The 18,425-nt window shown below is 29.5% G+C and overlaps 1 protein-coding gene across 1 annotated transcript; it reads right to left on the bottom strand.

The window, feature by feature from the left end:
• Positions 1 to 1,683: 1,683 nt before the first annotated feature.
• On the bottom strand, positions 1,684 to 17,649 carry LOC111030112. Its single transcript, XM_022309472.1, has 3 exons — positions 17,597 to 17,649; positions 17,451 to 17,536; positions 1,684 to 3,387 (listed from the first exon to the last, which is right to left on the bottom strand). The coding sequence occupies exon 3, from the start codon at positions 3,382 to 3,384 to the stop codon at positions 2,659 to 2,661; it is 726 nt and encodes a 241-aa protein (XP_022165164.1). The 5' UTR covers positions 3,385 to 3,387; positions 17,451 to 17,536; positions 17,597 to 17,649; the 3' UTR covers positions 1,684 to 2,658.
• Between the last annotated feature and the right edge of the window lie 776 nt (positions 17,650 to 18,425).

Raw genomic sequence — 18,425 nt, 5'->3', positions numbered from 1 at the left:
TAATTTACTAACAAAGAAAAACGAAGCATATTTTTTAATCTAAATAGCTACTTAACATATCAATTCAATTCATATTTATATTATATTAAGGGTTAAGTAATATATACAAACTTGTACTTTTATCAATCTTATAAACATAAAAATAAAATACTATGAGTAACAATTATTCAATTTAGATACATTTTTCTCTCTTACTTTTGTTTGACATCAACACATACCGTTTCAGAACGTTCATAAATTTTCAGAGATCGTAATTTTTTGATTTCGAAGTACCATATTAGTATTTTATTACCACTTTTAAATTTTTTTTATTTGTACAAGTTGTGGGGATTTAATCAATTTTTGAAAATGTATAAATTAACTATTTAAAATAAACTAAAACCCGTATAGTCAAACATTGTGGTTATTAAATAACATATTAACAGGTAATCATAGTAACAACTATTTAAAAAAAAATTATGGTTTGTCCCAACCTGGTAAAAAAAATGTCAAGTAAATTAAATCAAAAACTATTAACTATGTATTTTCATTAATTATTGAATGAAGGTAATATTTAATAATTGAATACAGGTTTGAATTATTCGAGCCCACTAATCTCCTTAAAATATAATTAATAACTACCTACAATAGAAATATTTTACTTAGTATTTTCTTTAACATTTTCGAACTTTAGCTGTACCTATATCGTTAAAATAATCTTAGATACAATGAGAATGATGTGTCCCCAAGGCCAGTACCTATTTTGAAAAAATTGTATGATGTTAAAAACAAAATTATAAAAAAAAACATATTATAGTATTATACCATCGAACGTTTTCTGAACATTATTACTTACCAACTAAACCTCGATGCCTATCTATAGACCCATATCTTATATAATAGGTTATATCATTATAAATCAGCAGCAGATACAAATAAACAATATATTATCACGATTATAAAAAACTTAAGTTTTAGTTCTGTATAACCATGCATTATATTATCATAATATTGTGATTTGTTAGTGCCGTAGTGGTCGCTTATAGAACTGTGAAAAACAAAGGTAAAAGGTACCTTTTTTTTCTTTTTTTCTTTTCCCGTTCAAAAACCGGAAACGGGTGGGAACTGTTTAGCACAATACTGCCACTCATGTAATAGGTACCTATAATGTAACATGTTACAATATGTTTATAGGATAGGTACAGGATACACGGGTAGGTATTGGGTAAATAATGGGTGTAAAATAAAAAACTTAACTGAATCAATTTCAAAATGACTAAATATTATTTATAATTCAAGAATATAAATAAAACATAATAATATAACAATAATTATTCATTATAATTTTTAGGTACATCAAATAATTTAGTAGTAAAAATAGTGTAACACCGACTGAAAGTAGGTTTTAGAAAGATTACCAAATAATAAAATAATAATAATAATAATAATAATAATAATAATAATAATAATACAATATATATAATAGGTAACGAAATGACTAGATAATTAGTATGAAATTCAAGTCTAATTGTTTAATAACTTTCGTGATTGTTATTTGTTAAAAGTAAGTATGCTGTACATAAAATGACGGATAGAAAAAAAAATCACTCTTATAATTAAAATTTATTATGGCCTATATTACAATGCCACACATTTATTTTTAACCCGAATTCAAATAGGTACACTATCAGTTATTTGTAGATATCGTTCCTAGTTACTTCCAAAATTTGTCTACTAAATGTATTTCAATGCTTTCGAACAATAAAATATAAATATTTATATAAACTCGTACAGTATTTACTTATTTATTTCATAACAATATATGATACAATTGAAATGATTGATTGTGTATCACAATGTCTTACAATAAAATCATTCTATGTATCGGAACGGACAACGTTTCTTATGTTATTTATTTACTCGTTGGATTATTGGAATGCCCGATATAAGGTTATCAGCTGAGCTCGGAAATTGTTTACCTACCCAAAATTGTAATTATTTTTCTAATGTATTGTACGATTATTTATTATATTATTCTAAGACCTATTTAACGATAATATTGTATTGCGAAATTTGTCTGCAGGTAAACACTGTACAAAGTCATTAATAATACATGTAATTATCACTTTATACTCATTATTAAAATATATAATAGCTAAAAATTACTAAGATCCTGAAGATGGATGTATTGGAATAAAATTATAAAAACAATCTATCAGACAATTTTGTGATTACATTAGTTTGTGATAATAATAATTTATAGAATACTTATGTTATGATTAAATTATTATCCACTCAAACTTATTAAACATTAATGTTCAATGCTTAGTATTGCTTACACTTAAACTATGATCTTCATTAATTGTATTAATATTTCTGTTAAAATAAATGAGTATATAACAAATTTTTTTTCTCAATATACAATATAGATAATACCTATAATATTTGTAGGACGTGAGTACTTCGCCACTTCGGTATCATGTAATCATGTCTAATTAAACTATTAATTATCAATCTACATAAAGTTTTGAAACTAAAGAAAAATAGTCAAATGACATTTTGGACATCATTAATGTACGTAAGAGAGCTAAAACCACAATATATATATATATAATACTGACTGCGGTATTCAATTTTCGTTTGATTAAATAGCCTAACCTATAAGTAACATACTTTAAACTATGCATTTTGGCAACACTTGACATTTTGATCATTTTGACCCTCTTTATTATTTCCGTGTTTCACGTAATCTACAACTAATTCTAATCCGATTAGAGCCGTTAAATCCTTACAGTTTTTTTTTTCGCCACCTTCGGTTTGCGCTGTTTCAGGACCATCCCCCTCCACATCGATAATTTTTTCTTCCTCCGGCGCCACTTGCTTATAAATTTTTGTCAAGTTTCCCATCAAATAACTCGTTCCTTGTTTATTGTTGATGTTTTCGAGTTCTTCCATTTTGGACGGTTCGGGTACACGGAACGCCGAATAATGCCTGTCCTGCTTCAGCGGATCTGAGCGTATTTGTAAGTTCAGTGGTTCCGCTTCTGGAGTCTTAAAATACACCGGCGGGTAAGTAGGTGGATAAAATGGAGGGTACCATAATGGAAATTGCGGTTCTGTTTGCGCGGGCGGTGGTATTGGTGCGAAATCCATTTTCTTTTGCTTGGCTTCAGACGGTAGTTCGGCCTTTCCGCTATCCTTCCAAGTCCGTTTTCTTCCTCTTTTATTTAAGGATAAGGGCGCACAAGATTTTGCCTGTACGAATCTTTTCAGCATTTCGCTAAAATATAATCCCGGCGGCACAAACGTAGAGTTGGTTTGGTACGGTGGCGTGGCCGCTAATAAACGACTTATCAAATCACCATTTCTAAAGTCCGACGGAGACTCTCGTACCGTGCCCGACATAATCTAAAAAGGATAAAGAATATTTTTATTAAAAGTTATTTGATGTATTATAAACAAATCATAAATACATTAAAAGCTATAATAGTTATAGTCGAACTGCAGCTGCTATACTATCTTCTAATATTTATCTTGGAGTACAAAATAATATGTATGTGAATACAATTATTTAAAGTACAACCAAAACGTAATTTTTGAATAACTATACACATATAACATTTGCGTGTCTATTATATTATTATTTATTATACATAGATATCTTGATCTTAATAAAACACTAAATAATACTAGTAGAATAGATAATGTATTAAAATTAACAATATACACGATTATACTAATGTAATAATATTTAAGATTATTATATTTGATTATAAACACTTTAATAGCATCAGTTTTGGAGAAGTAATATCAATTATACATTTAGGTCAATCAATATGACTTTCAGTGGGAATTTATTATATTACAATATATAAGTATCCCCAAATCGAAATATCCATACTAACTCGAATATGATCGAAACATATTATATACTATATTTTTCTAGAGAGTGGCAAAGTGCGCAATGATTATGTTCGCACAACAACAATTGTACCGAATCAGTGTTATTATTATAATTTTATTTTTGGTCGATGACAATTTGAACACTCCAGAGATTTATGTGAAAGTTTTGAATTACAATTGGACGTTGCGCTGCAGAGTGACGAATATAAAATTCGATTTGCGCGCGCGGTCTCGTGCGGCGTCCAAAAATATATAATAATTTATAATTGGCATACACACCGCAGCGGTGGAAAATAATATATGCACGTCTAGTTAACTATAACCCCAGGACTCATTAGTCATCATCGCCCTCGACAATATACCGCATATGCATATACGTATATGCCCGTCCCCACATCATATTATATTATAATGTACATATGTATACCGCAGCCGGCCTTTTCCGCGCAAAAGCAAAAAACACGCAATCACGTCGAATGGACTTCGTTTTGAATTTACTACCTCCGCCGTATAATTGTATTCAACAATCCACCCCTAGCTGTTCGTATTATTATTATTATTATTATTATACGAGTACTACCTGACAACGAGTAGTATTTAATCTCATCAAATTTTCAAGCGTTTGTGTAAACTAATTTACACTATTTAAAATGAAATAATCGTCATGCGTCGCGCAATAGCCAATAACGCCACACTAGACGTGGTGTAAAATATATTATATAAATATAATATCATACGCGAGATGATCATTTATCACTAAATATAGTAACTTTTCCTGTAATAAGTGTACGTAAAAAAATATAACACTGAATGACTAATACGAATTAATATTTTAAACTTTTTTTCATGTTTTTAACTTTCTGACTAACCATTATGATTGCAGGTAATAATATAACACATTAACATTGATTTAATATTCCGAAGGGGAATAGTTTTTCAAGGGTTTTGGCGCACACCAATATATTTTTCAAAAACACATACCTACATTCATCGGTGAACTTATTTCTCGGTTTAGTGATAACTGATAAGCAATCACCATATTGTAGGTATAATATTTACAGTGATTTATATTATTATTCTAATTTTTAAACGAGTTATGAGAATTTAACATTTAACATACGATCGTACTCATCACTTGCTTAAAATAAAAATTCCGTAAAATCCCATGTAAAAACACAAATAATATACTTAGTTTTTACCACGGTAGACGAAAGGATATGTAGACAATAGTATATCGTGGTTTTTACCATAGACATTATACTATACTGGACAAGAACTGTATATGACGACAGTATTGCGAGCGGCGAGGAAACATCTTGCAGTGATGTAGTTTGTCTTGACAACAATTGAACAATATTGAAAATATTAAAGTGATGTGAGCTTCCTCGAAGACAAAATACAACTAACTGTATATTATCTATTTAATATTTTACTGAATCGCGGGAAAAAAGTCTTGACAAAAATGTCCAATTAATGAAAAAAACGCTAAAAATAATAGATACATTAGTCCCTGTATAACTATTATAATAATACAATGTACAACATACTCGTAATAATTTCATCACAACTTTTTCATATGTTATAACTTATGGCCGATAAAAATCTAAAACACCGATTTTTCCCGATCGTATTTATACATATACGTTTTCCTACGGTTCGAGTTTGTCCTTGTGTTATATTACTTCTCGAATCTTTTACAGCATCATCTATAGCTAATTTCACTTCATCTGCGGAAATTTCTATTTTTATTTTCTTAATTAATTTCCATACATAGTTTGATGCTTATGACCTCAGAGTTTTGCAAATCGGTTATTCCACCCCTCAGTCGCATTATTTATATTAAACATTACACAGTAAAATACCAAGTACGTAAATAGAACGGTACAAGAATACAGAAAAATTGTTCAGTACATTTTCACCTAACTTTTAACCCGACATTTTTTTTTCTATTGTAAAACTTTTTTTCCGATTACCATCTTAACGCACTATTCCTCACACCATCATACTACACCAGTTAACGAGTAAAGATCGAGAGCCCTTTATTTTGCCAAGTTTTCCACGCACTCGTTGTTAGTTGTCTAGTAGTATAAGGTCGACGGTTCCTGCCTTTAAGTTCAGCGATAAATGAATTCACTCAAAATCATGATGAAACATATATTGGTTACACAACTGTAATGTGAAATAATACTAAATTGTATCCCCTTCCGTCATGCTCAGTTTAGGCTCCCCGATGCGAGTAATGTGAGTATAATGTCTAAGAGTTTTTAGTGGAAAATTGCAATAACAATCAGTTATTATTATGGTTGTATACCCATAATCGTGGTTATTGTAAATTCAATATTATCACGATTATAGGTAAAGCCATGGCTAAATAACTAGTCATTTAGCCATGGGCAAGACTGTGATGTATAATGTATATTATATAATATATAACTACGTCCACTGTTTGAACTTTTTTTCCACCAGGAGCGCTAAGTTTAGTTCTATGTTCTATATATGTCTTTTCGTGACTAAACAGGAGGGCCATTTTTTTCCGACTAGTCGTGTAACCCGTTGATCTTTAATCGTGCTCAAAATTAAATGCTATAGCATAAAATTGGAACTCCAGATGAAAAAGGTTAAATTTTGTAATATTTTTACCTATAAATTATAATAATATCTAGTTTATTAAATTGTATTATCTAGGCATTTTTCTTGTTTTCTCAGCATTATTGAAATCTGCGGCCACCTAATGGTGTTCCACTATTACCCCCTCCCTCCATAACACAATTTATGGATACGCCATACGCCACTTATTGTACATAATATAATTATTATTATAATCAGCAATCGGTGATACAACTATACGAGACATAAATATCATCATATAATAATATCTAATATAGTCGTTACGCTAACCGTTGGAGTACTCATATTAAAATATTAATTTTGTGTTTCGCTTTCAAACATAAAAACAGTAATAATAAGTAATAACCTTATTGCTACATGTCTCCATAATATTATTGTTTGCATCGTGCTCGCATTAGTCTAGAAAATCGTTCCCGCGAGTTTGAAACCGTATATTGCTCGCGGTCAAAGATTGTTATAAGTAATGTTAATATTTTAAATTATTATCATGGACCTGCTGGCTACTGGACAGGTTTTCTCTGAATCGCTATTATTAATTTTGTCGTCGGTTCGATTTAGGGAAAAATATAAAAAAAAACTATAATATTTGAAACCGGCCGAGAACGAGGAAGCGAGGACACCGGAAACAAAAGACGTGACAGGGACCGCGCGTCGGTCGGTCGGACCCGCTGTAGATAATGCGTATTATGCACAGTTGACAACCGGACAGACAATGCGAAATAATATTCTCGTCTGCGATGCGAATAATTCAATTATCGCGAGTAAATGGGAAATTCGAACCCAATTTGCACTGCACTGCACCGTCAATCCCCTCTACATTTCGCATTTCCATTGTATCACATATTATACACTCGCGCGTGCACACACCCGTAGAACAATCGCTACACGTACACATATAACGCGAGTGTGTGTGTGTGTGTGTGTGAGTTTGACATTCACGTTTCCTACGGCTATATACGTTTGTCATTTAGGGGAACAATCATCCCTTCGTGCGCTGTCCGCGGTTAGGTATACACTACATATATGTACTGTACGCGCGGTCTCCCAAAGTCCTATGGTATACGTATGTAGGTAATATACATACATATATACGTCATATAATATGCACATGTGTATGCACATTAAACGCATACCTAGACTATAATATACCTACCTACGCAGTACTTACCCATACACACACATACGCATAAACACACACCGCGGTGATTGCATCTATAATAAATGTTGTTAGCTGTATACCTATGAGAAAATGCGTCATTTAATCTGCTGCATAAACTATTAATTTTTGACTTTTAAGTGTAATATTAACAATAATATCTGATGTCATATTATTATTGCATAGTGTTCGGATATCGTACTATACATTATACTGCGTCACTATAGGCTTATTTTTCATCTATATAGATTTACTATTGTCTATTGAGAATAATGAGTGACGAATGCGTAAAGTATATCATATTATATACACTTTATTCATTAATAGGTACCTACTTTGCAAATTATAGAACAAAATATAAACATTACAATCTAGTTTTAGGACTATTTATTTCCTGTCTTTTATTGGCTTTTACATAGTTTTCGTCTATTCAATGCAACTCTCGCAAAACTAATAAACTATAGGTACTAATTTTATAAAAACAATTGGATGTAGAAGTAGAAGTTTGAGTAAGATAGTGTAAACAAGTTAAACTTATCAAGGACATTTTTTAAGTTTTTTTAGTTAGATAGGTAGATTAGGTTTTTTCGCTAGTTTAGATAGATATCACTACTAGATAGGCATTTTTGTTTTTCTTATTTATAATACATTAATACTAATTATTAACACGATCACGTTTGTCAAACACATAATAGAATTCGTTTATTCTCTATTATAATTTAGAATTTTGTTCAGTCGGGTACGATTTGTATGAACAATACAATCAAACCTTGTACATAGTATATGACCATATGAGTCGAAAAGTTTTCAAGCTTTTAACCATACAATATATATACGTTTCGACGTTTCGTTGATACGTATTAATATTATTTAGTATAATAGAAATATAATATCTCATAGCCCATAGGTACAACTGCTGCACAAGTTTATTCTACAACTATATAGATACACGTCTGACTACACAGTAACTTTTTATACATAGATATAGTATAAAGTTGATAATTGTATTAAAAGTTAAGTACTACTGCAGTATTTATTAAAATCACAGCCTTATAACTATTATAATGTCTTTACATAATACTTTTAGCAATAAATTGTGACTACCTATAATATACCACTAACATTCTGCGCTAAATTTCCTAACCTTTGCAGCTATACAGGTGTCCACTTTCAGTTAATGTTGTCTGTAACAATTATCATGCTCTCGGCTTTAAGCATAAACCTATAGGTCTGAAACTGGTGTTTTTTCTATGTTATTTAATTTCAGGATTTAGAAATTTAGAACGCAAATATGTATAATGACGAAAAATCCATAGCGAATACAAACAATAAAGGAGAGCAAATCTTCGGGGAATGGCAAACTGCCGAATAGTGGTACATATACATACAGACCAGATGAACAAAAGATTCTACCCCGATGCAAACAAAAGGCGGTACGCCCTATATATATTATAATAAGCGGTGTATGATCTGCGAGTTGTTTGTTGGTCAGAAATAATGCCGTCTTATTGGACCCCGTGTGGTTTTCGAATTAGGCAAAGTGCCTTTCTAATAATTCAGCTGACCGCAAAACACCGATACTTTGAATTGATTTTTATACAACCAAAAATCGAAAGACTGTTCATAATTCATAATATTATTGTTTTCGATACATTATTATTTAATATGTACTAGACTACTAGCAGTGTAATGAAAAAAAAAAAAAAACAAAACACACACTTTCATTAATGATTTGATAGTTTTTTTAAAGCTGTAAATATACTCTCACCAAAATAATTTTAAAAAGTAATTGCAACATAGCAGCCGTCAAAATATAATTTGGTCAACTTTGGCTTGTTTTTGTATCGCATTTAAATTTGTGAATAATTTGGAATAAAAGGTCGCAGAAAAATATTGATAATTTAAATTTAAGAGGTCGCGGAAGGTGAGATTATACATATTTATATTATGTTGTTGCTCACCCGTCCGGAATAAGTATCGCAATTGCAGTTGACGTAGCCCTATAAAAGGTATACCTTATTCGGAACAAGATGTCAACATGAATATTCATCGCTATAATATACGCCTCGCCGCGTCAAGTCGTGCGTTTTGTAACTGTTTTCAGTGCTTAATGAACGACTTGCGGCTGTTTTACAAAGTTTATCCTATATAGGTATTATAGTTTTACGCTATTACCAGTAATAATAGCGCACGATAAAACAATTATAATAGCTTTATAGCTCGCATAATATCTCGTAAATATAAACTCGGACATGCGGTCAGTCATATGTGGGCAATTCACAATGAATTATTATGATTTTCCCAATTATATAGCTGCAGGTACTTGGTAATTATGTAACACAACTGAAAAAAAAGGGAAATAGCACAGAATAGTTTTAAATTTATAACGTAAAAGGTTATTATGATTATTGGATACACTAAACTTATACAACAATTAATAAGTTAAAATTATAGTGTATCATGTAATTTAATTATTTATTCATTTATTTACTACAAATTGTATTTATATAACACGCTGCATTCTTCGGCCACTGAATGCGAAAGAATAACAGCACCATAAACGAATAAAGTCTCGGGTGCGATACACTAAAACAAAAACAATCTTAAAACGGCTGCGATAAATTAAATATACTAATAATTTCTATAACAGTAAAAGGGCTGTAATAATTGTTATGATTTCAACAGCATGAACGAAATTATTCTGATATTCTCATTTAGTTTGAGTCAATAATATGCATAAAAGTATATAGTAAGACGAGAATACGAAATGAGTAATTAATGACATTGGACGATCGAAGCGTTCAGTCAGCGTTAAAACTGAGACAATAACCTAGCTATATATATATATATATATATATATATATATGTGTTATATGATATATATATAAGAAACGTTAAAAATAATAAAGAAGACTAAATTAAAATCCTTTCTGAACGAGACGGTTTGAATTAATGTCAAATAGAATTCTAGGTAGAATTGAAAACTTTGTTGATTTGCAACTTACACCCCTTCCCCTCTCACTTCATGCCTCCTATTCCGCGGATGCTAATTACTCTGAAAGGGACCGAAACTTTAATACTCTTTGAGATTCGTACCGTACTGCACCACTGCCGATTTAATTACAAGACGGTTGTTTTATGCCCCCCACCTCTTCGACAAACTAATTAAAACGCCGGAGACCTGAGAAAACACTATACCTATCCTTTCTTTTCCTCTCCCTTTTCTTTTCCCTTGTGTTTCTTTTTTTCGCTTTGTCGAGCAGCAGACGATTTCCATGGATACGAATCTGTTTCAATTTGTCGCTCCCTTTCGCACCAGCACATCATCACAGACGACGAACGACGACGAAGACGACAACGATTATTATATTGTCAGGAAAATACGAGCGCAGTATTGTCATCGTTATTGAATACAAAACAGTATTTATAAATGAATATTACACTCGGAATTTCGTGAATTTCATTATGCGTACTATATTGTATTGTATTATTATGAATACACAATAACGCATGTACAAATAAATAATAAATTAGGTAAATAAATTATTTATTTATTTATTTTTCAACATTAAAAAATGAAAAACACCCTTCAATGAGTTATAGTTTTAATGAAACACGCGCCTTAACTATTTCAGAAATATATTTTCAAATTATTGTGTTCTCTTTCCTACATATATATATACATTAAGTGTAACAAGTACTTGACAAACTTGTAATATTCAACTCACCGGGACAATCCCATTGAACGTTCTGAGTAACATATTATAAAATGAAATATTCATCTGAAGACGTTATATACGCGATATGGTGCAGATATTCAAATTAATAGTTTACCAACTGTATGTTCGCAACAAATTCTATACGACACAACTGGATTAATTTACTGTTGAAAAGCAAGACAAAAGAAAAGTTTTAACTAAAATGTAATCAATTTCGTTACAATGTTACATTAGAGTTTGTGACAATAAAGCGTCTCCGATTTAAAAAGCCGTGAATACGATGAAATGAAATATTATAATTTTTAATAACTTACAGTAGGTACCTATATAATATAATGTTATACAATTATATTACGGTTATCAATAATCATAAGATTTCTTTTAAATGAGTTATGTACTTATGTGTATCAATCATGAGTGTTATTCTTATTTAATATACATGATGCATACATAAATGTAATATATTACAGAATAATATCAGTTTGTTTGTTATATTACAGGGTAGTTAATAAGTATTCATAATACTATAAGAGTTTTTATAAAAATTAATCAATACATTTAAATTTCAAATATTTTCATATCATCTCTTACTTTTAAGTCTTAACAATATTTTTTTGAATATATTTGAATATTTTTGAATATTGATTTTTTCTGAAACATGAGTATAATTGTTTATACTAGTCGTGATTATATTTAGTTGATGCAACGGAAAAATTATAATTTTGTATGCATAATAGTGTATAATAGTGTGTTTAAAAATATAGCATACATAAATCAGTGAATTTCAACAACTTAAATAGAATATTATAAATTTGCAATATCATGTTTCATTTATTAAAAATATACTTTCTAAACTTTGAGCAATTAAAAAAATATAAACAAACATATATCACGTCAAATGTTAACCCTATATACTAACCAACTGGCAGCTATAACCGAAACGAAACGAATCCTTTTTTTCATAAATAATAAATATAGATTGTAATGTAATGTTAAACGTCTTTTTCACAAATTAAAAAAATGATGCTGACAAAACGTAGTTGTAGAGAGGAAACTTTTTCCATTAAAAAAACCACATAAATTAATATTTTTTTTCTTTCAGATGGATAAAAATCGGAATGGAAATTAATGAATCATTCTATAATACATTTCTATATAGGTAGGTGCTTCGTGTTATAGGTACACGAATAAAAATGAGCATAAAAATAATTATTTAAGTCTAACCGACGTTTCTTCTTCTTTTATTCAAATAAACGGATTTTGAAAACATTGTAGTTTATAAAATATAGCATATACAAGCAAGTTAAAATTAAAAATAAATAAAGGACCAGGTAGCCCGGGTCTCAACTTGACTTTCTTCTCTCATACCTGTATACATCAGCGCAGACTATACATATATTGTGATATTATATATTTGTATAGATTCATATTTTGGATAAAGTTTGAAATATAGCCAAACTATAGTCTGTAAACCCAACACAATCAAATTAAATAACATTTTTTTAAATGATCTCAATAATAATATTTATGCTTTGCTTAGTTTGCAGTCGTAATTGGTAAATACATCAAATTATATTTTAATTTAATCATCAAAAAAAATAAATGTAGAATAACTGCTGCTTTCTCCGTCTGTAATTGGAGAACTAATTTATACACTATTGAGGTACTAACAGGGAGATGAATTTATATTTATTTTTTTAATAATTGCGTAATAATATTGCATGGTGTGGAATGGGGATACCAGATAAAAGTTATGGTTTAAAGAAAACAATTTAACTTAGCTGGTTTTATTTAATGTATTGTATTAACTATTAAGTGAAATATATTAAAACCATTGCAATATTTCATTAAATATTATTTTAGAAAATATATTTGTAGTAAAATATTATACACCTATTCTTTTTTTTTTTTGTACTTGGTATTTATCAACAATTTTAAATTCATAATACGAAAACTAAATCATGCAATATGCAACACCCGAGACTATTTTAATTAAATTTTTACTACAGAAATTAAATTCAAGTTTATACAAATTTCTGCAGCAAGAATATTATAAATAATGCATTATTTGTTATACATTTTTACACATTTTTATACATTTATATACTGAAAGGTACTTCAATGAGGAAATAATATTCGGGTATTGGGTAATATTAATGACTTTATTATTACATTATGTCATATAAATTTTAAAAGGTATTTATCGAACTGAGTGCATTAAAATCTTACTCTCAATTCATTATGCTCAATGAGTTAGATTGTAATCTTGGCTTAGCAAATCAATTAATTTTAAATTTATGTGATCATTCAAATTGTTAAACCTAGTATATTTGTATTATTATTAAAAGTTATAACTGTATTTTCATACATTTTCTTGTAATTATTTCAAACAAAGCGATACAAAAGGATGGTTTTTTTTAAGTATGTATAGCTATATGATGGGACTTAAGGACCACTGTATATGATCTTTGTGTTTTCATAAAACAAAATGTGCATTAGCGAGGAAATATCCTTCTGTTGATATATTTTAATTTCAATATCTCAATATAAAAGAAAAATCGTATTATCTGAGTGCTTTAGTGCGTGAAAAATGTAAACTGAAAAAATGAACAAAAAAAAAATAAAAATCTCTTAGGAATAAATTAAGACGATATTTCCACGTTCTGTTTTTTAACCAGACACCTTCATTACAATAGTGAGAAAAACATTTTTTCCCTTTTCTCATCATCTGGGTGAGGACGCGGTGGCGTGGTTTCAAAAATGCACCGGCTGTATAATTTACATAAATTGGACGGATGTCCCTCAACGGGAGTTAGAAGTCGGCAGAGATTAATGACGTCATTTTGCGAATATCGCGAGGGTAAAAAAAATTATTTATTAATATTGATGATCGGTGTAAGCTAACGGAATTTTGAATAATTTAAGTTACCCGAGCAGATAATAACAATATTATCATATTGTCTGCTGCATGAGGTATTAAAAATGGCACTTTATACAATATGAGGCAACATGAAAAGTTTATTGCCGCAGGATTTTAGACGAAAAATTACCATAATCTCTATGAACTCGGACTTGACGACATCACTTTTAACAAATATTTCCAAGCGGGTAGTACACTCTGCATGATATATGTATAATGTATGTATAATGTATATTGTATTATTATATATAGTTAGTGGTATATGAAACATCGTATTGCTAGCAGAAGGAGAGCAGAAAAACAGGTTTCACAAAAGTTGTACTTTAATTTTATTATATTGCTATTGACAATCCGATTAATATGTTGGTTAAATAAGCTAAATATTACATAATATTATACATTAATTTACTGAATATTATGTAAATGCATTTTATAATATTATAATTTAATATAATATAATATGATATCAGCAGAGTTTAATTTATTATTTTTAACCCACAAATGATTGTTATATTTTATATTTCATTACTTTTGTGGAGATTTAATAACATAGTATTGATATAACGTATTATTATATTATTTACGTACCTAGATTGTACTTTAGGCAAATACGAATCTTAGCCACCCTAATTTATATACAGCCGTGGCGACTGGCGGATATGGAGGAGGATGGATTTTTCATTATTTTGACAATTGCATTTTTAATGTAATATTGCTAACTTTTAAGTTACAACTTTGATTCAATCATGACTTTCACATTTATGATAATATAATACATTATTTTTTTGATTCTGATGTTTTTCCGTAGGAATGAAGTATTTTTCAAATTCTGTACAGAACAAAATATGCAACATGCGTCTTTATTTGATACTATATTATGCTATTATTAATATTTTTTGGGAATCTAATGAACTCCATTTGTTTGATGTAGTCCTGCCTTCAGGTTGAAAATGTTGATGATAAATCATAATTATAAAAATAGATCTATAATTTTAAAATTTCTCAAGTGTGAAAAATATCATATTTATACTTTTTTAGAGTTAATTTAAGAGTTCAGAATTTTTTATTTAAATAACTGAATATCACTAAAGCATTTTGTATACATTTTTCTGACACTTACATGGGTTATCAGATAAAAATAAACCTAAATAATGATGTTTAATTAATATTGTTATGGGTCTAATCAATACAACAGCATTATAACATACAATTTAATGTAGAAGTATTATAGATATAACATTAAAGGCACCTACGAATATAAGTAGAGCTTGGCTTACTAAGTTAACATTTAATATAATATTTTGAACATTTAAATTTGGACAAAAAGGTTGAATAAATGTTACTAGGTAATTTAAAACATATACTATATACGTATAATGAGTTATGTGATTAATAATTTCCAATCAAAACTTTATTAAATATAAACGATTCTAAAATTAATACTGTCATAAAATTATAATAGAAAATTGATTTTTTGATTACTTAACAACTTTTGAAACGTTTGAACTCAGGGTTAACAGTTTATTAAATTGTTAGGTATTTTAATGCAATATATGAATTACCAATTATATAAAATATATTTTGATTTAAAAATTGTCAATATTTGTGAAATTAATCAATTCCTAATGAAATACAAGCTTATTGGGTTTTGATCGATGTACTAGGAGTCCATAACTGATCAACAAATTATCTTTTGTAGCGGCCAGTCTAGTCATGAAAATGTTTGTACATTACTTATTATATATAATGATTATATTATATAAACTAAAAGTAAAAAACCGATCGTCTATTCAAATCTGTACGGCTGTACAATAATACATTTTTGAATTGTTTGCATTCATGGCCATTGCTGAATTCAAATTAAAATGATGTATGGATTATTAATTATTATATTATAAAAACGTATATTACGAGAATATTATGTTATTATATTAATACTTCTCAGTTGAAAGCAAATAATAATAAAAAAATATTATAAAAGGTTGCATATTTTTAATTGTTTGTATAATCTGTAGACCCTTTAAGTTATCAAAACTTAAAGACAATCCGCTACAATGTCACAACTGAAAAACAATTTTAAACTGAACTGGGTTACCTTTATTGTGCGTATTATAAAAGACGTGTTTGAAAGTTTTACACGATTAAATGTTTTTAAAATATCGACATAACCTATGACGTATCTATTATGTTAAAATATAGGAATATAAAATAGTGTCATAAATTCATAACGATATGCATTAAAAATATTTTAAGCTAAAATGTATTGATAATAGATTATTTAAATAGTAAATTATTGTGGACACATGCATATTCCTCAAACGTTGAAACATGGACTTATGCATATGGTAATTAGGTACTCAAATTTCAAACCAATTTCAAAATAAAAAACATATTTTAATCAAAAGAAAATATATGAAATTAAATTATTAATAATTATATGGCTGTCCCCAATTCCCTATATATATCCTGTGAAAAAAATCAATTTCGCTAATAAATTTTTATAAATGCAATTTAGAGTAATGATTTTTGAATTATACATAGTTAAACAGTACCTAAATATTATCATTGTTGTTTAATATTCTTAAAATAAAAATTTCAAATTTTACCCAAAATTCAACTGAAAGATCAATTATGGATGTCAAAATGGTATTACTAGCCAAAAATTGGTCAACATTTTCAAAGTAATTTCGACAAAAGAAAATGTCAACAGTGACCAAAAAAAGTCATAACAACAAAAAAATATTTCTAAAATTACGTAATCATGAAAACCAAATCATTGTACCTGCCCCCAGTCTTGTGAAGTACTTTAGTATAGTAATATAGTATTTGAATAAAAGGGTTCAAATAATTTTGAAGTAAGTGCGCTCAAATGAGTATTTTAAATACTTTTAAAAATAACCATCTGTATCTGTACTTGAATACTTTTAAACAGTATATATTTTACAAGAGTGCTTGCCCCAATCTGCAGAAGAAATCAAAACAAGTTTGATTTCGGACACGGGGTAGGTATACTTACTCCGTAAGGCATTAATAATAATTAATAGGCCGCCGCGGTTTTACAAATATTAAAAGAGGCGCAAACGTGTGCACTGCGTATAAATTCCACTATATTATAGGTATTATTATTATTTATCACACAATTTACCTGGCTTACTCGTACGGTGTGTCGACGACGGTCCGGAACGACGACGACGAATGCGTTGGTACAATATGACGATGATATATTTTCGGCTAAAAAAACTTTTATACAGGTGCAGTCCAAATATTATTTTTTTTGTTTTAAGTACGTACTAAATTTTTGTACGTGCCGTAATTTTACGCAGAAAACGATCGAGGTCCGTCTGTTTGTGTGGTGCGTGTATGAATAATGCGCTTCAAATTGAACAGAGTCCACGCCTCCAGGACCTCCTCTTCCACCCCCAGCACCGCGTCACCACCGACGCCGGTAACCTTCGCCACCGGCCGCTCCGTCGCGCTCGTCTCGCGGCGACACCCGCCGTCGCCACCGGTGAAAACAATAATTTTTACGCGCCGACGTTTAACAGCTATAAAACTTGTGTAAATCCCTTCGGATGAATAACAAAAAAAAAAAAAAGTAAGAGATTTTTTCCCTTCTCGCCGCCGCATTGTATTATTATTATTATTATTACTGTATAGTGTTATATTATTGTCGTCGTCGTCGAAGCTTCCGCCCGCGCATAATGTATACAAACATATATATGTATATACCTATATATTATACATGCTACATAGTATATACCTACACGTAAGTAATATATGTGTAGAGCAATGCCATAATAATACAGTCGGCGAAACGGTGGTGAAAAAAACAATACGCCTTGCTCGTATGTTTATATACATACACACCCACACACACCAGCTATGTGGCTATTTCATATATTTATATGTATAAACTACTGTGCCGACTCTAAAACACGTACACGTCGGTTACATAATATAATAATATAAAGTCATCATCTCATCTTCGTCTACTATATTTATATTTATACAGCCATATTATATATAGGCGTCTTCGTCTCCCGTGCAACATATACGGTCTAGTGCTCGTTTTCACCAACCACCCCTGCAATGTATACTACATGATATAGGTATACTAGGT

This window comes from Myzus persicae, unplaced genomic scaffold (genome assembly GCF_001856785.1).
Source record: "Myzus persicae strain clone G006 unplaced genomic scaffold, MPER_G0061.0, whole genome shotgun sequence".
NCBI classification, from domain to species: Eukaryota; Metazoa; Arthropoda; class Insecta; order Hemiptera; family Aphididae; genus Myzus; species Myzus persicae.
This window is presented reverse-complemented; position numbering and strand designations above follow the sequence as displayed.

Coding starts and splice junctions, on each gene's coding strand:
- LOC111030112 (XM_022309472.1), bottom strand. CDS start 3,384: ATGTCGGGCACGGTACGAGAGTCTCCGTCGGACTTTAGAAATGGTGAT.